This window comes from Glossina fuscipes, unplaced genomic scaffold, assembly GCF_014805625.2.
Source record: "Glossina fuscipes isolate IAEA_lab_2018 unplaced genomic scaffold, Yale_Gfus_2 113, whole genome shotgun sequence".
NCBI classification, from domain to species: domain Eukaryota; kingdom Metazoa; phylum Arthropoda; class Insecta; order Diptera; family Glossinidae; genus Glossina; species Glossina fuscipes.
Genome location: NW_023998456.1, coordinates 716,666 through 741,756, shown reverse-complemented (window position 1 = coordinate 741,756; position 25,091 = coordinate 716,666). Strand labels below are relative to the sequence as shown.

Genomic DNA, 25,091 nt, shown 5'->3' with positions numbered 1-25,091 from the left:
GAATGGTCTATCTCAATTACTCGCGCCGCATATATTCGCACAAACTTAATATATCCTCATATCACAAGCGGTGTGAGGTATCCACATAAAGGTAACGTGTAAGTTTACCTCATTTATTATTAAGTTTACCTCTAGCTGATATTGTAAAAATCGCCAATATGTCAATGTCTGTCTACATTTAATTTTGAACAAATATCTTTGCTATCCATCTCGCTTTAATCATAATAATTCATTTTATCATTTTAGTAGGATTTTATTAGTAAGTTGACTTTATGCCATTAGTGGGTTAAATGTTAAGAGCTCTTACTGTAATTGATTTTTATATAGTTCGTTATGAATTATAGTAGACGAATTTTGCTCGATTAAAGCTTAACATTTTCTCCTATTTTTTCTAAGAACGTTCTTCTATTTTCGCATAAAAAACATTGCTATTTGTATTCCGCTTAAAAGTCTTTTCTTCTACTACGTTATTCGCTTTTTCTATTGCATGGAGGCAACCGCGTTAATCTCGATTTTTTCACATATTTATATACATAATAGCTTTTTCTTTTATTTAATAAAATTCTGTTCTTATTCTTTTTTTCAGTTAAGTAAATTTCTTTCTTTTTTTTTTTTTTTGAAGCATCTGGCGATTAATGACTACGGACCGCATCAGTAGACTGTGGCTCGCATGTCAGCTTTTTTATGATAAACAAAAATATATTATTGTTAATTAAAAAGGTTTTTTTTTTTTTTTTTTTTTTTTTTTTTTAATTTATGATAATTAATCCTAAAGCTAAAGACGGGGTTTGCATTGGAATTATTTTTTAAAATCAGAGAACTTGCAGCTCAAAACCATTGGGAGTCGAGTCATGATAGATAGAAAATATATCACATTTGCTTGTTTGTTTTTGTCTTTTGTGCTCTTTACAGTGTTCGGATATGAATGCTCGCCAAATGAATGCGACCTCATCAAAACGTATCAATGACATTTTGTAGGAAACAGCTAATAATCAATCCTTACCAAGCTAATAACGATGATGCCGACGACGATTATGATGACGGTGATTATGATCTCATATACATGGTATAGAAAATATCTTTAGAACTTTTTAATTATAAGCAAATGAAATAATAAAAAGAATTTAATGAAAATATTTGCACTTATATCACTTGGATATCAAAGACAATCAAGTGCTTTTTTAAATAGATTTTAAAAACGTGCTTTGCGAGCATGGCATGTTATAAACGTATCTGTTAACAGATTGTATGTAAATTTTTTTTTTTGTTTTTCATATGACCAATCATTCGGGGGATGGCCTCTTTTGGCTTCTATATATAATATGATTAAAATAAGAAGGTGGGTGCGTGCGCCTAATCGGTAAGTTCCCGGTCAGTGTTATGGCTTTATCGACTAAGAAGTCATCGTCGCTACGGCCAAACAACTATCTATTCGAGCTTTTAATCCGTGTGTTACGTCCACAGGTAGCGCAAATGTCCTCGAGATGCACGTCGACTTCAATTTTAAACGTGATCCTTCGCTCGCTAGTTCTCTCTGGAACTGTCTTCTATTTAGAAAATATTCTTAGGAGCTCTTCCGATCAAATGAAGAATGGCCTAAGACACGCAAGAAGTACATTTTGCTCACTTGATCAGCGAACACAAGGTAAGCATCGAAAGTGCCTGGAAATTTTCACTTACATTGTGCTGACAACACAAGCAGGAAAAGACTTCACTATACGAGTTATTCAGCACATATCATACAAAATTCTCGTTAGTTTTTGATCAAATCATATGTATCATACCTGCCGTTTGTTACTGCGCGTATGTACTTTCTCGTTAATTTTTGATCAGATCCCGTGTGGCATTTTTGCTTTTGATTGTTACTGGATCTACGCGTTTTAGCGATTGAGGAAAAAATTTTCGTGAATCCTTATCTTCATAATTTGGTGTGAAGAGAAAAAAAAAGAAATATTTAAGAAATGCCAAAAAAAATTTCACCGATAACGTATAATGGGGGCTTTATTGGGCAGGCGGATGGAAAAACAAAATTAAGTTAGTTCGTTTATTTACTTTCGGATGTACGCTGCGTCTTTTCGTTTAAGAGAAACACTTGACAAACTTATTAAACTTAGCGGTCTAATAAATAATGAACTTTCTGACTCTGACCTGTATGTGAGTTTTTCAATTCCTATGTTAAAATACTCTAACATTTGTAAAGTTTCGAAGACAATTAATTCTCTTATATAAGCTCAATATTTTTTAGAACACCTAACTGTTTCCTTGTAATAATGGAAACAGTTAAATTACGAAAATTTTTGCAAAAAGCGGTTTTACTCTTTAAATGGGAACGGATGTATTACATACATATTAATTATAAATTTTGTTTCCTTTACAACTTACGTCAAAGTATTTAAGTCGTCTACAAGGTTTATAATATGTCTTAATAAAATAGAAAAGAAAATTGCATGCCTGAGGTAGTTGTGCACTTTAAATTAAATGCTTCCTATAAAATTAACTGTTACGTAAAGGAAAGTGTCATTTTATTATTTGCTTGGCTTTATCTCTAGGTACAAAAGTAATATTCAATCTTCAGTTCCCGAGAGACTTATCACCCTGCATTAAATTATTAGTGTTAATTTTTTTTTTTTTTCGTTTTCAAAGAATTTCTTCTTTTTGCGTATTCGTATTCTTTAATTTATACATTTTTCGAGATATCTCTCTTTCTGTTGTCGCTTATCATATTAAAATTATAACAGCAGCAGAATAATGTACTTATCGTTTCTATTAAGTTCATATGCATATATGCACTCATCCTACTTTCATTATATATGAATTAAAACTAACATTATTTATTATTAAGCAACCAATCTATTTTTTTTTATTTATTTTTTCTTTTCATATCGTTATCATAACACGTATATAATGAATGCTCGTGTAAATCATGGAAAGCATGTGCAAACATTTCAGGTTAAAAAAATTACCTAATCTATAAGCTATAAATAAACCAAGAGATCATGTACATATATTATTTTTAAAGAGAAAGAGATAAAAAATATTCTGCTTGCATCGAATCTTTGAAACTCATCACTTGTTTATTTATGTTCTCATTATTCAAAACGAGAGAGAGATAGAGAGAGAAAGCGAAAGAGAGCGAGCGTCTTATAAACAAACAAATGTACATGGATATCGTAAGAGGTGGTAAATAAGATATGTGACATGACTTTGTAGACATGTTTTCTCTTGTAAGCACATATATGTATATGTGTATGCAATTTGATGGGACATTTCTCTCATCTACTTCTTATGAAAAAGGAAAAATTTGCATGAACAAAATAAAAAATTTTGGAGTTGTCGACCAACGCAGGAGACATGAGCTTAAGTTGCCTAGCCTCGATGAAAATGGAATGTGAAATAAACTTAAACATCTGAACAACACCTACTACACCACTTGTGATACTAGTATATATTAAGCTTGTGCTAGGTGCATGCAGCACCTAGAAAGTCTGGAGGTGGACTCACTTTTTATTACACTGATCCATTCCGGATCACTCTCTGAAACGATTCCAACTTGTCCGTCCATCTGTCCGCTTTTCCATCTTGTTTTTTTTTTTTTTTGTTCAAGCTATAGGGCGCAAATTTTCGACATAACTTGATGAAATTTGGTACGCCGACATATTTTGGCTTAAGGACGAACGCTGTTGAAAATGGTTTGTATCTTTCCGACTACTTCCTACATGAGATATTATTTTGAAAAACCGATGTGAGGTCATATATAATATTTTTTTGGTAATTCGATCCTACCTTTCATGTGAATTAAATAAATTGGGAAGAAAGAAATTTAGATGTTCGCTGTTTGTTTAGCCCCTATTTTCTCTGTCTCTCTCTCTCTCTCTTTCAATAGCTTTGCGTGTGTGCAATGCGTGCAAAGTGTTCCTGATACCAAAACCTCTATACAAATTTAATGGAAAAACTTGGATTTGTTCGTCGTCGAGGTGGGCACTTTATGTGCTGAGCGCACGAATGCCTTTGCATCGAATATCATGCATCGAAATGTCAAAACATGGTTTTTGTATATGCTTTTTGCTATAGAAATGCATCGCGAGGAGTAAAGTTTAAATTCGCATGAACACTTACAATCAAATCATTTGTGGACATTTAAGTGCAAAATGCAGGAACGGCGCAATTTATGTAACACATTTGTTGGTAAATATTTGTGAGACTTGGAAATGGCGAAACCAAAAAGCTTGGCGCCCTAATTATTGTAATGTAAGGTAATATTCCAAGCAATAAAATGGAAAAAAAATATTGTAAGAGCAATGTTAAACTGATATATTTATCTATTTATTATGTACCTATTCAGTCCGGTAACTGCTTTTTGAATGTACTCCAAACGAAGGCAAAGGCGAGAATTTTAAATGGAGCTGAATGGGTTTATGGGATAACATGATAAACGCAGCCGCATCCAAATCGTTATTTACTATATTAGGTCTGTGGTATGTTAAAATTGATATCCCTGTGATTACCCAATGATCTCTATTTTTATTAGAGGCTAAATTTTTTATGACACCTACTACATCCTTTGCAAAAAACAAACACTTGAAAAAACTGAATATATCGGCCGTGTTGATATAAAAAGCCATTGAAAGATGAAGCAAATGTATAAACTCGAATAGCTGGTTTATATGTTAAAATAGTTAAGGAAGTGTATATAGTTTTCATAAGTATTTGTTGTATACACTCATTTATCAGCTGATTATACATCCATATCAAAAGTTATATTAAGTTTGCTAAACGATACAAACAGTGCGCAACATTATATTGCATAACAGAAAATTAGCTCTAAACTCATCCCCCTCCCATCCCACTCACTTAAGGTTAAGTTTTAAAACCCGTCATATTTTTTGATTTTCGGAATTTTTCGCCTAAATAGAATTTCCCCGAAATGTTGTGGCGTATGCTATATACCTACCTGTCTAGATATGGTCTTGATTGCTTTCTGTTCATAAGTTAATCAATATTTCTTTGTCAAAATATTGTGGTCATTAGGTTTAGTTTTATGAAATTCCCTACGTCTGTCTCTAGCAGGATTTAAAATTTAAAGTTGCTTTTATCGTAAACAGTGTAAATTGGCACGAATTAACATAATGTTATTAACATAACATAACATACTTCTTTAAGAATATTCCACATTTGCTTAACTCTAAATTAGAATTTCTACAATGTATATGAGGGTGTATAGCGAACCAAAGTTATTGTATAGTCTGGTATTTAAAATGTCCAGATTTGTTTGGGTGTTTCGCACGTCCGCACAAACTTTATATACCATTCATCCTATCACAAGCGGTGCAGGCAGAAGAGCTGCTATACTTAAAACGAAAGGCAAGTAAACAATTCAGGCCTTGAAAAGGAGTGCTCGAACCTCTTAGCGACGCACTATTGCTCACCTTTTCTATAGGCTTAATTGAAACTTAAACACTTATCGAGGTGAGGGTTTTTCCTAAGATAATCCCTTAAAAAATTATATTATAAGCATTTGCTGCGTTTACCGTAGTTATTCGCAGCTGTTATGTTAAGTTAGTTAACCTTTTGTTATTACAGCAAGGATTGTGTTGTGAGACCTTTGCGTTTTATAAAAAATCAACAAAAATATAAGACAAGGAGGTAATGAAAAATTCGTTGCACGCTGAACATAAATTTTTATTCAAATTAATCTAAGCTTGTACGGATATGCTTATAATATTTTTGCTTCTTGTTATATAGTTGGTATATCAAAAAGGAAATATCAACATATTATATATATAACAAATTAAAGTAGTATTTCTGATTATCACATGGGGCCTATTATCATAACTAAAGAACATGCAGTATGGTGTGGAGAAGACTGTAGAGTCGATATATGCAGAATCCTCGTAACTCTTGTTATTAGAGCGAACAGAACAGAGAGAGAGAGAGAGAGAGAGAATAAGAAAGTGAGCAAGAAAGAGAGTGAAAAAGATAGTGCGAGAGGCAATCAACTGATACATAGATCAAATCTTAAAAGTAAGGAAAGAAGGACAGGCAGATATTACACGAGAAAAGTGAGTGTGTACTGTCGTGATTGTGGCAGTGAGGCAAACAAACAAGCTTTTAGTGTTTGCTATTGAAATGAATGCTTTCGTTGTTGCCGTAGTTGTTGTCGTTGTTATTGTTGTTGTTATTGTACCAGTCGGTGCCAGTGTGAGATGTTTTTTTTTTTTCTTTCCTTTTGCTACTTTTTGCTTTTGTTGTATTTGATTCATTTGAAATATATGTGTATATATATAAATATATATTTTTTTGAAATCGCTTTCGTTGTTATTACTATTATTTTGTAAGCAAAATAAATGCAAATTGTTGATTCGTTAATTCATTCATTTGTGCGTCGTTGTTGAGCCAAATAGTTATGGATTTATCTTTTTTAATAACCAAAACAATTTTAATTTAAGAAAAATCTGAACAAACACAACATAACATCTATACGCTGCGCTTAAATGTCGATGGTTTCAGTAAAGTGGGTGGAATTCAGTTCTCTGCTATTATGATTTCCAACATCTGCTATACCGCGTATCGCTTTAGTTAGTTCTTCATTTAGTGAACAAAAGAAGAAGAAAAAACAAAATCACTCATAAAAATACCAAAAAAAAAAAAACAAATAAATAAGTAAATAAGTAAACAAATAAAAAAAAATAAGCAGCGATAATAACTCAACGATAATAAAAGGCGTATTGTTAACAATTAACAATAACATTTACGTCGGATCCTCACTGAACCAAAGCACATTGGTTTTGTAATTTTACTATCTATCTATTTAATTCTGAACGCCGTCGAATTTTTCTATCAATCTGCGCATGGCGAGGAAAGAAGAGGTTGGATTAGATGGCTTGCCGGCCTATGCGAAACACAATTTGAATCAACTTTAGATATACTAGCGAACTATTCTCAATTGCTTCGGCATTTTCTTTTTATATCCATTACCGAAAGATGCAACGTATATTAGATGTTTCGTATAGTTTGCAACAGGTAGGGATTTCATTCAGTTTACATAAACCTAATCAATACAAAAATCTAAATTATATGAACTTAATCAACATAGTAAAGACGCCTTAGAGGGTAGATAATTCCGCCTAAGTAACTCTGTTTATCTATTTGCCCATTTCTCCTCTGAAGCTGATTGCATTTTCATCCACTTTCGGGAACAAAATAAGCCGACTAAAAACTCTCTCTGTTAACCATTTAAACAGTGGTAGCTTACTCACAATTATACGAAGCACAAAAAACATTTCCAGATTAAGTCTACATTTTGACCCAAAAAAAAGAAACCAACGAATCGATTTGGGAACTCGTTATATCGGTCTTACACTTTAGGGGAAAGACTAGTCCTTTAATGACGGTAAACATCTAAAATCAAGTGATCGATATCCATATCCATACTTAAAATTGTGGGAAATTTCTGAACTTTAATCGTTTAATGAGCCGTGACCAAATGAATAACACGAGAATAGACTTTACTGATCAAGTTGAAGTAGTTGAACTTAACCCTTTACATGCCCTAATTGTCTACAAGTAATCTTAAAGAAAACTTGGAGGCCTACACCTTCTTTTTGTGTTTTCCGCTTTCTCATAAAGCGGAAGAAAGCAAGAAAAAGTTTAAAGAAGATTCGCACTGGGTTGGCTTTAATAGATCGCGTTCTATTCCAATTTCGTGCTCACCCTTATAGGCCAACATTCCAGTCGTAAGTGAAATTTAATCATATCTTATTCAGATGAGCAGGGAAAAACCTATATTTTTGATGCATTAGAAAAAAGCCAAGACACCCTACAAATCTACAAAGATATTTTTAATTTATAGGATGATCTGCAATTGATCGACAACGGAGATTGGACATAGCCTTAGTGTTGGTCCTTAAGACCTTCTGCTTAATACACTTACCTACTCGATTCTCCTTACGGACTTTTAGGCCTGAGTGCGGTTTGTTATTTAATTATTAATATGTATACGAGTTCTGGCGCTAAGACCTATAAACATTTGGGAGCTTCGTAAAAATAAACTATTCAGTACGAGCAAGTTTTGGCAAAGTATTTCATAAATTGTTGCGAAGAGATTTAGCCAAGTTTTAATAAATATTTAAAAATTTGTGTGCTTTGTTTAGCTGCATTTTCATATTTCGATATTTCAAATATTGTTTGCTGTTGAATGTGTGTGTGCCGATGGATGTGGTAAAGGGCAAGTAAGTGTATTCGGTACTGCTTAAGGTTCGTTCACAAACCTGAGACTGCTGCACCTTGAAAATAGTCACGTATATGCATTTTTATAATGCATTTATAAATATATATAAAATTTTTAAAAATTTTCCATTATCATATGATGAGAATGTATTAATTTTTTTATTCCATTTGTAACGTCAACTAGAAGCAGTCGCCAGCACAACAACAATTTCCTATGCATTTGCTTGGAATGTAGCGATTATCTAAAATTTGCTTTTGAGAGTGTTTAACACGCCTATCCGTTTTATTTGATCGTCAAGAAAAGACAATGTAACGAAATAGGTGTAACAAAAGGTACAATGAGAAATGTTGTACTTATTGTTCCAAGCGGCGTACGAGCAACAATATAGTTATATTAGTTTATTCAATAGGAAGGTATCACATTTCGTTAATTGGATGATACTTTTTTCTCCCAATTATAGATTTGTCCATATTTTATTCATATCTAGCACATTGACATGTTACAATTTTAATAGCTAATGAGAGAGCGATTGAAGTCTTTAAAATATCGTTTATTACGGCTTATAATGATCCAGCAAGTTTTTTTTTTGTTGATATTAATATATTTTTCATGAATGATGGGATAATGAATTGATGCTCCTTACAGTAATAGATTAATAATTACTAACGTAATATTTATTGTTTGATTTTTGCAAAACAAAACTTTGTGAAGCCTTTCGTACATGTAATGGAAGAATAAAACAAAGTTATAGATATAAATTGCAGTTCATTTTCCCATTATGGCCATTGCTTAATTTTTGTACATACAACGAACGATATTCAAAGCATGTACAGCTGAGACTCGGTTGCCAATCTAAGCTCTGTATGGAACCAAAAAAAAAAAAAATCTTCGGCTATCGAGGTAGACAGATTATAGGCAGACGACGTTTCAAAAACCCTTGAGAGAGTCTTGTTATCTATTGAAATTGACCTCAAGGGAATACTATATATAAAGCAGTTGAGCTGCAACATTTTGTTTGGCACATGACAAATATTATCTATAATCTATCTCTCTAAATCATAAGAACTTGGAATTGTTGATTAACTAAACTTTAACGTTTATCTAAAGATGAGCTGAGTGAACATCCACAGCTGCTCAAACGAAATGATTAACTTAACATAACGTAATCCTATAGTAGTGGGATTAAAAATTATTTACAAACATTTATTTTCTTATATGTTATGAAATAAAAATTTTCAACAAACACCAACTTATACAGTTCGCACACATACACTTATATACATGTATATATGTACGAAATAGTGAACACTTGAAAACAATGTAATTGTTTGTCGTTAGTTTGCAAATACATACTAAACAAATGACTTTTAATTTAATATACAATCACACAAACATCTACATTTGTTATATATGCATAAATATGTTTACATTGATATGTGAAAAACTTCAACCAATATTGAGAGAAAAATCAACTCAGCTTTAATAGCAACCTGTTTAAACTACCTAGCCTTAGATATATACGGGCAGGCGGGCACTTACGCTTATACACAAACACACATTTAGAAACGCAAAAAAAAAAAAAAAGAAAAAAAAAAAGAAGAAAAATAGAAAAAAACCAGCTTTGCTATGGAATGTAACAATTTCCACGTTAATTTCTTTCCTTATTTTACCATAATGCATAGACATCATAATATGACATGCGAGCATATACATAAATATATGTGTGCACAATCTAAGTATTATTTCATAAAACACACTTGCTTGCAGAGTTAATTCTAATAGCACCACCGATAACAACATATGTCGACAACCTTATACCTAACCGAGCCGTTAGACGAAGTAGTTTTGCAGACAAAAAAATTTAATGTGAACTGTAAAAAAAAAAAAAAAACAACATTTAGGAAATACGACACCATCATAACACATACGCCCTCACCAATAATACAAAAAGTGCCTTTAACACAAATCTTTCTTATTTATCATCTCGAGCGGTTCTATAAAAATTGTGCCTTTACCTTAATCTTTCATACTTCGCTCATAATTTCTCAACTGAGAACATGTTTTTATTCAAATTGTACATCAATGTCCATGTTATTAGAAATTCAGAAATAATTTCAGACATTTCATTTTTGTAAAAAGTTATTTTGAATCGATCACGCCCACTTTCAAACTCGACCAACGTAGTTTAATTAGAAATACACGTGCTTAGAGTCAAATTTGTAGACGAACGGCTATGGGTATAATGGAACCTGTGTGATATATACTGAGGGACACTCGCATAGCAACCAAGAGTTACTTAAGCTATAATAATCGTTCTGCGAACTATAAAGACTCAACAGACAGACAACGAGGATTAGCATTTTTTGATGCGGTTTTCATCAGCCTTCTTGCCCTATTTTATTGCATTGCGCTTGGATTGTGAAAACGTCAGAAAAGGACTTATCTAAATTCGTACTAATTCTTTCCTGCTTATCTTAACCATTCTTCCGAAGAGATGTCGAAGCGTTAATTTTCCTCTGAATCGAGACAATGTTGTAATGTGTAATGCCCACATTTTCTTTTTCCCATCCGCTTATCAATGAACAGCTAATGCTCTAAAGGATATCGCAATGTAAAGTACGTTTTTTAGTTTCGACCATCTTTCTTTTGCTACACAATTATGATTCGTCAGGCCTTCATAATCAGAGCCATAGCTTAAGTAACATTTGATGAAATTATCTATGCATTTACTTAATTTTAATTACTTAATTTTTCTACTTTAGACGTTTCAAATTTTATATTAACATAAACTTGTCAAAAAAGTAGTAGGAATTATTTATACACAGGACGCCCTTTATCGATATCAGGAAGGTATATGTATTGGTTTTCTTTTCGATAAGACGGTAAATTTTAGTATCATAACTCCAAAATGCCCACATTAATCTGTAAATAATAATGTAATAGTTTATTCGAATAACTTGATTAGGCTCTATATAATTATGAGGGTGGATGCTACCAGGGAAAATTACGACTAGGAAGAAGACCATGTTGCTTTTTTTTTGTTAATGATGACATTAAAGCAATGAGTACATTTTTGTATTGTCTTAGCAGACAAGGGTTCACCTGAAACGAGCAAAAGGACATGGATCGAGGCCCACCATTAAGTATTGAGTTTCCAAAATAAGGGTTTATTTGGAAAGTGCTCGAAAAAGGGGTCAGAACCGAACCATTTTCGATAGCGATTAAATTTTATTTAAAATTGTGATCTGTGGATTGAACACGAGCACCCAAGATAGACAGTCGAACAGACAAGCTTAAACCGATTCTGAACCGGTAGGTATAATAAATAATGGGTCAGTCTCAAGTCCCTCTACGTTTTGCACACATCCGTACTAACTTAATATGTCCATGTGCCACAAGTGGTCATTTAATAACAAAATAGTGTACATGCTTGCAAATATATCCAATTTTTTCTTTTGATCTTAATTTCATGGAACGCTATTTAGGCCATGTGGTATTATAGAAGATGTTTTAATCAATGGATTTGAAAAATGCGCAAAAGGACTGCTTCAGTGATAAGTGATTAAATTATATAAGCATTATTAATGAGTAATTAAAAACTGTTTTTTGTTTGTATATTTGAACGAATCCCGTTACTTTTTTGAAAGAATACACTTTTTGAAAAACAAACGGTTTATATTAAGCCGCCTTTGTAAATATTTTGCTCTCAATTACATTTGATAAAAAAAAAATTTTTTTTGGTTTAAATACAATATTAATAATAAAAATAAAATTTTTTTAACATATTTTTTTATTTACATGACGTTATCTACATCTACATCTTCACTTTAAGCAACATCCAATGTTTTTTTTGCTTAATATTTTTAAATGAAAATCTCTCAGTCTCTCTTTCTTCCTTTTTCTCTGCTATTCTCTCTCTCACTCTCTGTGTTGTCTTTCTTCTCTTATAAGCCTCAACTCTTGCTTTTTAAAATGAACGCACATATGCAATATCGTTGCATGAGAAAAACAGCATCTTACGAAAGCCACAAATATGACAAAAACCGAAACCATGTTCAGTACGTTTTGAACGGCTTTACGGAGATCATTTATTTAATGTGTCTGGTGTTATGGTATTATTGTTAAAAAAGTAATAAAAAAACAAAAATTCGATTTCGAATGCTTTCGTGTGCGATTAAATCTCTTTGGCTGTGATTCACGATACGACTATGTATAGAGAATTGTAGATTATAACAATAAAGCAAAAAAAAAAAAAAAGAAAAACCAGAGCATTAAAACGAGTTATGTTAAATCAAAAATCGTATAAATATTGTTAAATAATTTAATTTAAATAAAATTGTGTCGCGAAATTTTTCATTTATAAGATTTACACAAAATTACTGTTATTCGTGTTTGTCTCGGTTTTTTATTTTCACCACAATTACAAGTGAGTGAATATATTTGAATGTGTGCATATGTAATGTATGTGCATATATATACATATTTATATATTTATATATACAAATATATGTGAATATATGTGTATATAAGTATTTATATATATATATATATATATATATATATATCGACTTATGTTTCAATGTAAACCTATGTGCACGATAAGCTTAATCATGCGCTCTACGTCGCTTTAAATCTCTCTCCTTGTTTTGATCTTACACTCAGCTTTGATATGTTTGTTCTTCACGTTGTTCTCTCATCTAGTCTATTGCAGTAATAATAGTATAGTATCTGTTGGTGCCAGTTTCACAAGCCTGCCAATTAATAAACCAGCCATATAAAAATACTCCGTTCAAACTTAGCTTGCTAGTCCAGTGTTGCTTGCTTTTCTTTTTTCCATTATTTGGTTTTCTTCTTATTTTTTTCTTTTATTGTACCCTTGTTTTTTTTTAACATTAAAGCTGAGCTTTTTATTCAGTCGCTAATAAGCAGCGGTTCGTTAACAACTTACTTTTGCTTACCACTAATAATAATAATAAGTTTTGTGCGAGGAATTTTTAGTATTATTCGTCGCATATGTTTTATAGCATTCATCGCTCATTCATTTTTGTGTCTTTTCATATTCTATTGACGGAAATTTGAAACAAAACAGAAATTTAACATGAAATCAAAAAAAAAAAATGTGGCTTCTATATGAAAAAAAGGAAAAAATTTAACGAAATACGATTTTTAAAGAAGGAAGAACAAACATCTATTTATTAATATTCAGAGAACTAGACACAGAAAGAGAGAGAGAGAGAGAGAGAGTGGGTAACATAACCGTGTCTTTCTACTTTCCATTTATTAGCCCATGCACAAACATCTACAAAATACGTTTTGTTACTTTAATTTTTAAGCCAAGTAAGTGAATTGGTTGCAAATGAAATTCAGTTTACACATTCAACAACTGCAGCAAAAAAAATTGTATGAAATAGAGAACAAGTTAAAGAGAGCGAAAAAATTAATAATGAGATTTTCACTAGAGTATGCTTTCTTCTTTCTTTTTATGTTTCTTTTAAAAAAACATATTAACTTTTTTATTTCATAGGTAACTTTAAAAATGTCATAGATTCCGAATCAACTAATTGATCGTTTGTGAGAAATTACGACAGTATTTATAAAGAAGATTTAAGCCTGGTTGTAAACACAGCTGATTTCTTGGTCATATCGTAAAATACGATAAAGACAGGGAAGGTGTCAAATTTGGCACAATTATTAAAAACAGAACTTGCAGCGATGAGCAGAGTTTATCTTAAGCAGGCATTGCTAAAATTAAAAAGAATTTCCCTCCTCTTAAACTAAATCATATATATCAACGTCCTAGGTGTCGTAAATTCTTATGCAATTATTCCCAATAAGTACTTAAAATTCGTCTTAATTCGAATTTAACTTTCTCGTTCCTTCTTTTAACATTTCTTTCAGTAGCAAACAAAAAAAAGGGCGAAGAAAATTAAAAAAACTTTAAACAATGAGAGCTTTCCAATTGAACCAAAACGTAACATTTTGTATATCAAAATCAATTTTTTTTTTTGTTTTTAATATTCAAATATTAAGAAAATTAATTCACAAAATATTTTGTTATAAAAGCACCACCTCCATACGCTGAGGGCAATGTGTATGCAAATGATAAAAAAAAAAAACATTTATGTTACTTTCGCTTTATTTTGTAATACGTCAGATATTGGTGCTGCGTTTTTCTTTTTGTGAGGTAACAATAATTATTTCTTTTTTTGCTCAAAAACAGTGCAAAAAAACGTACAAATTAACTTTGGTTGCAAAACAGTATGTGACTATTTTTAAATTTAATAATAACTTGGAGAGCAGGGTTTTTTTTTTTTAATTCTTTTGGAAGTTTTTACTTAATTTTTATATTCGTATGTGCTGTTACGGAATATTTGTAATTTTCCGTAAGTGGTGCAGTCGATGTGGCTACTATTGCCAAATATACACAAGAATCTTATGTTGGCATACGTCTTAAGTAGCCATCATCTCAAATATGGTAAATAAGTTACAAAGCATTCTTTTAATTGACGGAGAACAGACAGACTTTTTCATTTATCACATATGTTAGGTAGACATCTGCCAAAGGCCATGGTTTACATTTTCTTGTTTATTGTGGGCGTATTTATGGGCGAATGACAATGCATTTTAACTTTCTGTAGCAAAAAAGAGTTAAAAGAACAAACCGTTACTGGATCGACAAAAAGTTGAATGAACCAAAGGAGAGACCGATGTAACTATATATTTTATGAAAAGATGATCCAAAAACATGCTCAAGCGGGGTCGCTTTGCTTATATCCGTTAGTCTTTTTGTTCATTGACTATTCGCCTGTTAACCTATTCTTTGGTCTTGCAACTCCAAATCATTCTGCATGGGCTTGCTTTCATATAACGATTTTTCAAAACAAAGCTTTATATGTGGAGTGGTTGAAAAAATATCCCAAAACTTGCGACCTATATGTATCTTAATAACGGTAGGCCTACTATCAACTCCTTCTGGGCGTTCCATAAATTCGCAGAAACTTTATATAATCATTTAGCACAAGTGTTGTAAGGTATAAAAAATTGAGGAAAATTTAATCGTAATTTGTTGTTCAGCTTTTACTTATTGTATTTTTTGTTGTCATGCTTGATATAAGATAAATACATATAAGAAGTAAGAAGATTATAGTCGGGCAACGGCAACCATTAGATACCGTACACCACTTCGTCTAGTACAGTTATTCAGTCGTTTTGGTAATAATACGCCAAAAAGTACACATTATTTTTTCCGAAGGACATACAACTCCTGGGACATTTTATACGGAGTGTGACAAAGAAGTAGACGCGTGTGGTTCAAATTAGATCTACTTAATTTTTTTTTTAATAAACTTGTTTTTACCACAAAGAAATTAACAATCAGGTTTTTTTGGTATAAAAGCTCTTACGTTTCATGAGAATCCTTAAATGCGATGGTAATCCAAAAATAGATACACTTGATCCAAATTCGATGAGGCTGATACCTTTGTTAATTTACTATTTTGAGCCAATTTTCACCAAAAATTATTGAAAATATTTCTTTTTGTCACATAAAGATTCAGTTTTCGAAGGATCGGTTATATGAGAGCGAATTCAATATACAGAGTCGAATTCAAAGAGAGAGCCCGATCCAAATGGCATAATTTCAATGGGATCCGTCGTGGGGTCACAGCACGTCAATTAATTAAACGTCATCGAAGTATATAAATAATTTCGATTTGTAACTTAAACACAATGCATGTTACATACGTTCGCACGAACGTACTTACTATACCACAAGTTTGTAGGGTATTATAAAATAAAATATATACATATATACCAAGATGTTAAACGTGTTAGTCAGCTGACATAATAAGAACAATGAGCCTGCTACCGCCTTGAGCGGAAGATCACTAGATTTCACTAGATTTGATTTTCCCAGAGGTCCTTTGAATATATTATGTAATATATATTATATATATACATATGTACTTGACCTAATTTCTGTCATTGCAATGTCCACAATTGCTGAGAGTGAAATAGGTAGTCAAAGCTCAGGTACATATTCCTAGCAAAAGGTGAAAAAACATGAATGACAAAAGCATGAAGAATGGAAAACAACTGGTAACTTTCAAGATTTACTAACTTAATATGTGGTATAAAGATTTGTTAGAAAAATTCGGCAGTTTAGTAAAAAATTGGTTCCAGGCGGCCGACTAATATGCTCGTAATTTTGTGTTCATCTCAGAAGAAGTGTATTGTATTAATCTTCAAGTTCGTCCATGAGTTCAGTTCAACCTTGGTTTCATTGTAGAAAGGGTAAAATCAACTACCATACCTGTCAAAATAACTGCTTTTTCATGTCACATTTCTTTTTCTCGCAACAATGTCATGACTTTTGCAAGCGACAACTGAAGAGATAGCATAATGAATATAAGTTTTTTTTTTATTCAAAGAATACAAAATAAATTTGCATCACGGCTAGTTATACCAGCACCAGTCAAAATGACTACTACCTGTTAACGTGTGAAAACATCCTGCCATTTAGAATTTGTAGAGTTTCTTAAAATTTTTATTGCGCATCAGTCATTATGATGATGATGGTGGTGATTATCTGGAAAAGTCACGATTGATCATAATGCAAATGCAAAACCTGAGGCATTCATGCCCACATTCATTTGAAAATATATTTATTCGTTCATTTAGATCTGGAGACGTAGAATGTGTTATGACTATTGCATTTGTATTATATAATAATATAATCAATAATAATAACATAGTTATATAAATTGTAATAGAATTTATTTTTCTGAGCCCTAAAAATGACAAAACGATGGAAAATGTCTGAAGTTTTGGAAAAATTTAAACGATTGAAATGGAATGCTCTAATATTGAAGATGACAAAGTCTATGACAGTGAAGGTGAATCAGAAGAAAATGAAAATGAAGTGTGCGGTACCCAAGACGAAATGTTTGATAGTGAAATTAGTGGTAAAGAGGTTTTAGACGAAGAGCCAGGGGTCTTCAGAAAGTGATAATGAATTTGAAAATATTTTGAATTCTCGTAAAAGACGGTGTGCCCAAGTGTTTTCGAGATCTGAAAATAAAAGTAGACGAGCAGGTAATCAAAAACGGAACTTGTTGGAAAAGAATACAAGAAGGGTCTAGCTCTGGAAAATCACTACTTCATAATATTTTCAAAGATGTATCCCATTCAACAGGATGTGCCACAAAAAAGAAACATTGTGAAAGGTGAAGTAACTAGCGCCTTTTCTTTAGTAATCGACGACCATATGCTTGGACGTATAAGGTCTTGCATGGAATGAGACGCCTCTGAAGTTTTGGGTAAAAAATGGAACCTAACAAAAGCGAAGTTGAAATTTCAATTGCAGTTCTATATAGACGGGGAGCACACGAAACAAACAATTTGAAAGTTTCATATGAATGGGGCAAGCGACAGGAAACTAAGTTGTTTGTAAACACCATGAGTAGAAATGATTTGACGAAATTTTGAGAGTTATTCGCTGTGATAAAAAAAGTGAGAGATGTCAACATCTGCAAAGCTATAAATTTGCTTTAATGTCGGCAGCATGGGATAGGTTTATTGAAAATAATGTGAACTGCTACTACAAACCAGCATAAAATCCTACAATTGACGAACAACTCTTGTCAATAAAAGCAAGACGCAGATTCACGCGATATTTGAGGAATGAGCTGGAGAAATTTGGTATAAAATTCTGACTAGCACCTGCAGTATATATAAATTCCAACTAAATATATTGTGAGTGAGTTTCCTTATTTAGGAAATGATGAGACAAGAGTAATATCGCAGACTCTAAGTGAATTTGACGTGCTCAAGCTTGCCGAGCCATTTACTATGAAGGGAAGAAATATAACGACTCACGAGTTTTTCGGAAGCTTACCGCAGGCGTCTAAATTGCTAGCCAAAAAACCACTTTGGTTAGCACGCGGAAACAAGAAGGAACTGTCAGAAATTTGTAAGAGGCACTCAAAAGAGAATCTGTGTTTATAGGGGAATAGGACAAATTAAAAATTCGATACCAAATAATTTACGTTGTCCATAAAAATAATTTGATTTTCTTTTTGTAAGAAACTATTATTATTATTATTAATTTCGGCAGGGAAATAAATTCTGAGACTAAACTCTTAAAGCACTAGTATCTAAAGCTATCGGCTTTTATTGAAAACTCTACCGCACTGACTTCGTGGTGGTTATGGTTCTCATCATTCCAAAGCGGAATAAATCGAGGTGAGGATAGGCCTCAACATTGATCAGAGTTGGTTTATTGAGCCATATACAATAAACAAATCTGGACTCCATTGTTGTTTAGACCCCTAGCTTATAGAGATTGTGTAACCCTCGGTAAGTTACGCTTAAATAACTCGTGTGTCTTCGCCACCGTAGGGTTAAGCCGCCAAAGGAGGACCCTTTGTAAAACCCTTTTCACACGTGTGTAAGAAACAAATTTTTCAATAAACAAAAAAAACTTTTATTATTACGTACATCAAAGATCAGTTATTTCGATTGGTTTTGGTATAAATAGCTTCGTCTTTAAGTTTATTAATATTACGAATTTATTTACTTACATGTTATTAGGTACAAATAAAAGCGTCCGATTAGCCTACGCTCACAAGATATCTCAAGAAGTCAGCGATTACCTAATCTATGAATTCTAAGTCAATTTAATTACGTCTCTCTGATCGTTAGTAAAAAGAAATCAGGTTTGAAATTGTGTATTGTGGCGACCGGCCCGAAAGGTTCGGTCTCAGATGGCTAAGAAGGCTTACGTTATATCAAATACGTATTGTCAATTATGTGGACATATGTAATATGTAATTTAGATTTCTGATTTGTGTTGATATGAAATTAGATACCTTACACTTATATTTAAAATAGTAACTTAAAGCTTTGTAAGTTCATCTTAGCTCTTTATCTGCATGTCTTCTTGCTAGAATTTTTTCACACATACGGACTAATCGATGTAAATGAAGTGTTAGTTTGCCAATCAAGTTTAAAAGATGTTACTTCACTTCGTAAAGATCAAGTGTACCAATTTTGTTTTTTCAATTACTTCATATGTAAGGGTTAGATACTAAAAAAGTAATTCGGTTTAAATCGAAATCATTTCATGACCACTTCCTTGTTGGCGCTGCGAATAAAATAACAGAAACTAAAACGTATTTTAATGCATACTACATACGTTTATAGCATTTACTTAACATTGAAAAGTTTGGAATAAAAAATCTCGTCTCTCCTCCGAACACCGTTAGCCAGCAAAAGTCTAATTTAAATTCTCAAGACGGGAAATTGCTGTGACAATAGACATAGTAAATATTTATATATTTGTACATCTACTTGTATATTCATTGTAATTTACATTGAAATAACTATATATGCTACTTTTTGCTGCATTGTATAGATGAAAATAGCAAGCAAGGTACACTTTATACCAATCAGCGAAAGGTTAAAAAAAATTAAACTAAATTTATAATTATTTTCAGATTTTATATCTAACACTGACATTCCGAGAGCTTACACAGGGATTGAAAAACGTACGCGGTACTAGTAACCAAAAGAAGCTGCTTAGTTCATCCGCTGGAGCTGAAATGAAATAATCTTAGTAGAGAACGACCGCAAAACTTATATTTGATTATATTTACCAATCTGACCTTGATCGAGTGCGCTTTTTTATAACTCGACTTTTTTTTTTTCTATTTTGCGTTATTATGTTGAAGCCTACAAAGTCTCGCTATAGAATTATTTAATATAATGGATGGATGAAATTCTCTTTCATGCGACCATTAAAAAATGATCATAATAAGGACTAATCGTTTTCAGCGCATTGCCTTGTGCAAAATATTGGTTTGTCTTCTTATTGACGTTTAAGTACTTTTTCCACATTCGCTAGAATATTTTGCAAGAAAACACAGTTCAGCTACCACCTCAGTATCAATTTATCGCTCCCCTTTATTATTTTTAAGAACCCGCACCGGTCCTCTTGTAAAGACTTTTCTGTGTGTTTACCTTCTATTAATAACCCCAGTACTCGCACAAATGAACTCGCATTGTGAACGGGATGTGGTCAGCGACATTCCCGCCACTTCTAACATTTCCATCATGGAAACATTACAAGGCGTACAGGGATTGTTTCAACCATTTAATAATCGGTAGCGCTTTTTACGACTGAGCACTGACGAATGATGTGAATTTCATTAAATAAATTTCGATATGTTGCCAACATTGCCAACAGCTTACTATCCCATCATTAAATGAGAAACTTTCGCAAGTTCAGGTATAAAAAGTAAGAAAATTATATTCGATCGCTATAGAAACCTAATGTGGTCTCTGAAGTTTTTTTCTATAAAAGAACGAAGTTTTTATGTTCCATAATATTGAGTGGCCGACTTTTTCAGTTTTTGCTCCACCTCGAGGACCACCCATAAAATATGAATGTAAATTTTTATCATTACCTCTGGCGTGGCTTATAAGTAATGAGCAAAAAGTTGAGTTCTTTTCATTTTTGAAAACAAAGATGATTTCAGATTGGGCCATATTTGAAGCCGATTGCTCCATTCTTGCGACCAGCAGAACATTTACCACTGATATTACACTCACAGGCAGACGGACACACTTAAATCGATTTAGAATTCGATACTAATTAAGAATATATATAGTCCATAGGGTCTCTGAAGCCCCCTCCTTCTGGGAAAATATAAATACTTAAAGGGCTACTTTGAGGCTTCCTTTTGGATGTGGGGTGAAGTGTTTAAACAATAAAAAAAAAGTGAAACAAGTGTTACGGTAAAAACTCAAAAGATAAAAAGAAAAAGTCGTTTGATAAAGCACTGTAGATATCTGGCTAAAATTGGAACAGCAACTGTTTTCCAATAATGCTTAATGCCTTGTAAACCATTTTTCTCGCGTCTAAAAGTAAATGGCACGCGAAGCTTACTTTGCTCTATTCATCTGCAAACTCAGCGGCAGATAACCACTGGCCCATCTAATCTATTAACTTATCAAAAAATTGATAATATCGTGATTGTTGAAGCAAAGAATTTGATTAAGTGTTGATGCATTTCTCTTCTCACACCTTTCACCGCCTGTGATATAAGAATGTATTAAGTTTTATGCCCCAGAAGGCTCCATTTTTTATTATAATCGGATATATATATTTATTCAGAATAGCTTTCGAAATTGATGTAAGCTTGTCTGTCCTTCTTTTATGCGTCTTCGCAATCTAAACGTCGCATAGTATGAGATATTTTGGTGAAATTTTGTACACGTGTTGGCGTATATTGGCTTAAGGGTGAGCCGTACTGAAAGTGGTTCGCATCATACCACTCTCGATCCTTTACCACATAACGTCTTATTTTGGTTGTATGAGTATTACATTATTATTAAGATTGTTTAAGACTATTCACAGGTCTGTAAACTTTCTTCATCTCTTATATTCTTCCTATAGAACTGTCCGTTATGAGTGAATTAAAAGCGTCTGGTAAAATGTCCCAGTTGATGTTTTGGAATAAACAGAACAATAGCAACAATAGTAGCAGCAACACCAGCAATAAAGATAACGATGGTAAGGAGAGCAAGAATGCTGCCACCAAAGATGAAACTAAAAAGAATAAACGTAACTGGTTGCATACGCCGGAAGCCTTAATTAGTGGTCACGTAGTCTACCTAGTCAAAGTAAACGATAAGCGACACAATTAACGCAATTAGGACCTAATGATTAATATAAAATGTATTTATTTTGCAGTTTTTCGGCAATTTACCTGTTGAACAACCCAAAGGAATTGAGATCGTTAAGGACACAATACGCAAACTGCAATTTGCCCAACAGATGAAAAAAGCCGAAACGGGTACACAGGAGAAATTCAAAAAAGTCGAAATAACTATTAGCGTAGATGGTGTGGCGGTGCAAGAGCCTCATACACAAAAAATTCTACATCAATTTCCTTTGCACAACATCTCGTACTGCGCCGATGAGAAAGGTGTTAAAAAATTCTTTAGTTTCATAGCGAAAAGCATTAAAACAGTTGACGGTTCGTCCTCTAATGGTTGTGGTAGTTCAGTGAGCGATTCGTCGCCATCAGTAGCGCAACAGCAAGGCGAAGAAACTCATGAATGTTTTGTGTTTATATCGAATAAATTAGCCTCAGACATAACATTAACAATTGGTCAAGCCTTTGAATTGGCCTTTAGGTAAGAATATCTATTATATAGAAGCAAAGATTATTGTTAATTTTATTTTACTAAATTTTTTTCTTTGCTTAGGAAATATATAAACTGTACGGAAAAAACTGAGCTAAGTAAGGCACAACAGCAAATAAGCGATTTGGAGAAGATCATAACTATTTTTAAGGATCGATTAAATGACTTATCAAAGAAAGTATCGAAAAATGATTTGGATGCGTTGCTTTTTAAATGGGCCATTAAAGATATCCTGGAAGTACCACCAATTTCGACATCGAACGATGTTATTGACGACAACACTGCCTCAATGGTGGCAAATGGCGGAGGCAAATTAATTAACGATAGTAAAATGCTAATTGATAGCAATTCAAGTCATTTGTCATCCACGTGCAGCACGATACCGTCAAAAACTTCATCAACATTTTTGCCAATCGTGCCGCCTCGCGCAAATCTGCCCTCCCAAATTACAACGAAATCAAACAGCCAAAAAATGGAAGAGCTACTACTCAACTCCGATTCCGATAGTGATTTTGATCCACGTGCTGAAGAATCAAATACCGACGGCCATAGCACGACCAGTAGTGGTGGTGGTGGCAGTAAAAATATGAGTAACGATTTGTTTGGCTTCGAGCCATCGAAATCATTCGGACAGCAATTATTCTACAATAATAACAATAAACAGCAAAACAATAGCAATGTGAACGTAATAGCCACCAAAAACAGCAGTGTTAGCCAGAGTTTTAGTGAATTAAATATGACACCACCACTGTGTAAGTAAAATTGCTAAGAAAATTTTCATTGAAAAGATTGATTGACTGACTGATTGATTGATTGATTGGTATTATTATTATTATTATTATTATTATTCTTATGAATGAATTTTAGTGGCTCCGCCGCCTAAAGCATCAGCGCCACGTCGTAGTACCTCAACAACAACAAACAATAATGCTGTCCACAATAATAACACATTAATTAATGGCACTGATTTATTTGGCTCGGATCCGTTTGATATTAATACTTCCAGTATCTTCCCAAAACAAATTAGCAAAATTTCCGTTGACGATTTCACCTTAGAAAGTTTGGATCCTTTAAGAAAATAAAATGTATTGAAATTATAAACCGCGATCTGCAAACTAGTGAAAATTAATAATCGAACCCTAAGCCAATTATGCATGTACGAGTATATGAGCAAAATAGATTCGAATTTACGCACTAAAATTGAGAGATTGCGATAGATACAGAGAGAGAGAGAGAGAGAGAAAGAGAGAATTTATCGAAGAACAACCGAACAAATACAAAACAACCACATTCCTCAACATAAACAAATAAATAAAATAAAATAAATGTTATATATAAAAGCATTACAGATACATTTTAGGTTTCTATGGCTAGTTTAACGTACGTGTATTATAAATGTTAAATAAATTTAAAGAAAATATATTTATTTTATATACACATATATACCGATAAATAAAAGAAAAAAAAAAAATTAAAAAATAAAACGTTTTGTCGAAGAAAAGTAGAAAAATGAAAAAACTTAGAAAACCAAATTCACCTTTAGGCCAATATTAACACTTTTTCCATTTTCGAAATCAATTCATAAGTTTTCATATATTTTATAAGCAAATTTTTTGCACGCGTATACCTTCAATTTTTACAAACACCACTGAAGGGCTATACTCAATTTACCATAATGTGTGCAACGCTCAGCAGGAAGCCTCAGAGACCAAATGAAGTATGTATATACCCTATTAGCATGAAATTCTGAACCGATTTAAGCGTTTATTCTTGATCAGCATGAAATTTTGAATTAAGTCATGTTTGTCCGTCCATGTGGAATGTGTCGCTGACACTCTCCTGGCCGCAAAAATGAAGATGTTGACTTCAAATTTGCTAGAGACATTGGAAAATTTTGCGAGCAGATTGGTATTGAAAAGGGGCCAAATTGATAAGAGCAGAAGGCCGCAGTGGAGCTTGAACTGAACACAACTCGGTTTTTTTAAATAAAACCTTTTTTGGTTTCTTGCTCATTGCTCACAAATTCTCTACATTTACTTTACGAGAAGCTCGGCTATTTAAGTGCACAAATGGACAAAATTAGCCATTCCCACACGAAGTTACAAGTGATTAAATTTTCCTTTTTTCGCTTTTTTAAAGTTTTACGCTTATAATGGCAACAGAGAAAGAATGTATTACACTTCCGAAATGAAAACATATATGTTCGAAAAGGGGTTAATTTTAAAATAAATATGGTGGACACCACAACCTGGTGGGTTTACTCTTTATTAATAATACCAGCGATATGGATATCAAGTGGAAGTACTTGGAAAGTAGAATACGGCAAATTGTACACTTGTTCATGTATACTTGTTATGATATGGTGGATAAATTTTCTTAACAAGAGTGAATCAAAGGGTGAAAGATAAATTTCATTCCATCTACTTTTTTGTGACAATAAATAAAAGCATGGGGCGCGAAAGATTTTAAGGGTGGTGAATATGCGAGATTTGGCCCCAGCCGAGTATAACTTTCTTGTTATTATTCGGTTTTGTTAAATGGCTTGAGAAAATTCCTTCCTCTTGGCTTAAACGGATTAGAATTTTTCCTCACATAATCTCAAAAAATGTAATAAGCTTTCTTTGGGATTCATTCAATTACAATGTCTATAAGATTG

The 25,091-nt window shown here is 32.7% G+C and overlaps 1 protein-coding gene across 5 annotated transcripts; it reads left to right on the top strand.

Annotated features, from left to right (window-relative positions):
• Window positions 1–1,569: 1,569 nt before the first annotated feature.
• Window positions 1,570–23,547, top strand: LOC119639681 (PTB domain-containing adapter protein ced-6). 5 transcript variants are annotated; one of them, XM_038037232.1, is made up of 5 exons: window positions 1,570–1,645; window positions 21,684–21,910; window positions 21,981–22,426; window positions 22,499–23,187; window positions 23,303–23,547. In XM_038037232.1, the coding sequence occupies exons 1-5, from the start codon at window positions 1,585–1,587 to the stop codon at window positions 23,515–23,517; spliced, it is 1,638 nt and encodes a 545-aa protein (XP_037893160.1). In that variant the 5' UTR covers window positions 1,570–1,584; the 3' UTR covers window positions 23,518–23,547. The 5 variants fall into 5 exon arrangements, with proteins under 5 accessions (XP_037893160.1, XP_037893163.1, XP_037893161.1 ...); XM_038037235.1 differs by lacking the exon at window positions 1,570–1,645 and adding an exon at window positions 6,833–7,020; XM_038037233.1 differs by lacking the exon at window positions 1,570–1,645 and adding an exon at window positions 12,291–12,653.
• The last annotated feature ends 1,544 nt before the right edge of the window (window positions 23,548–25,091 follow it).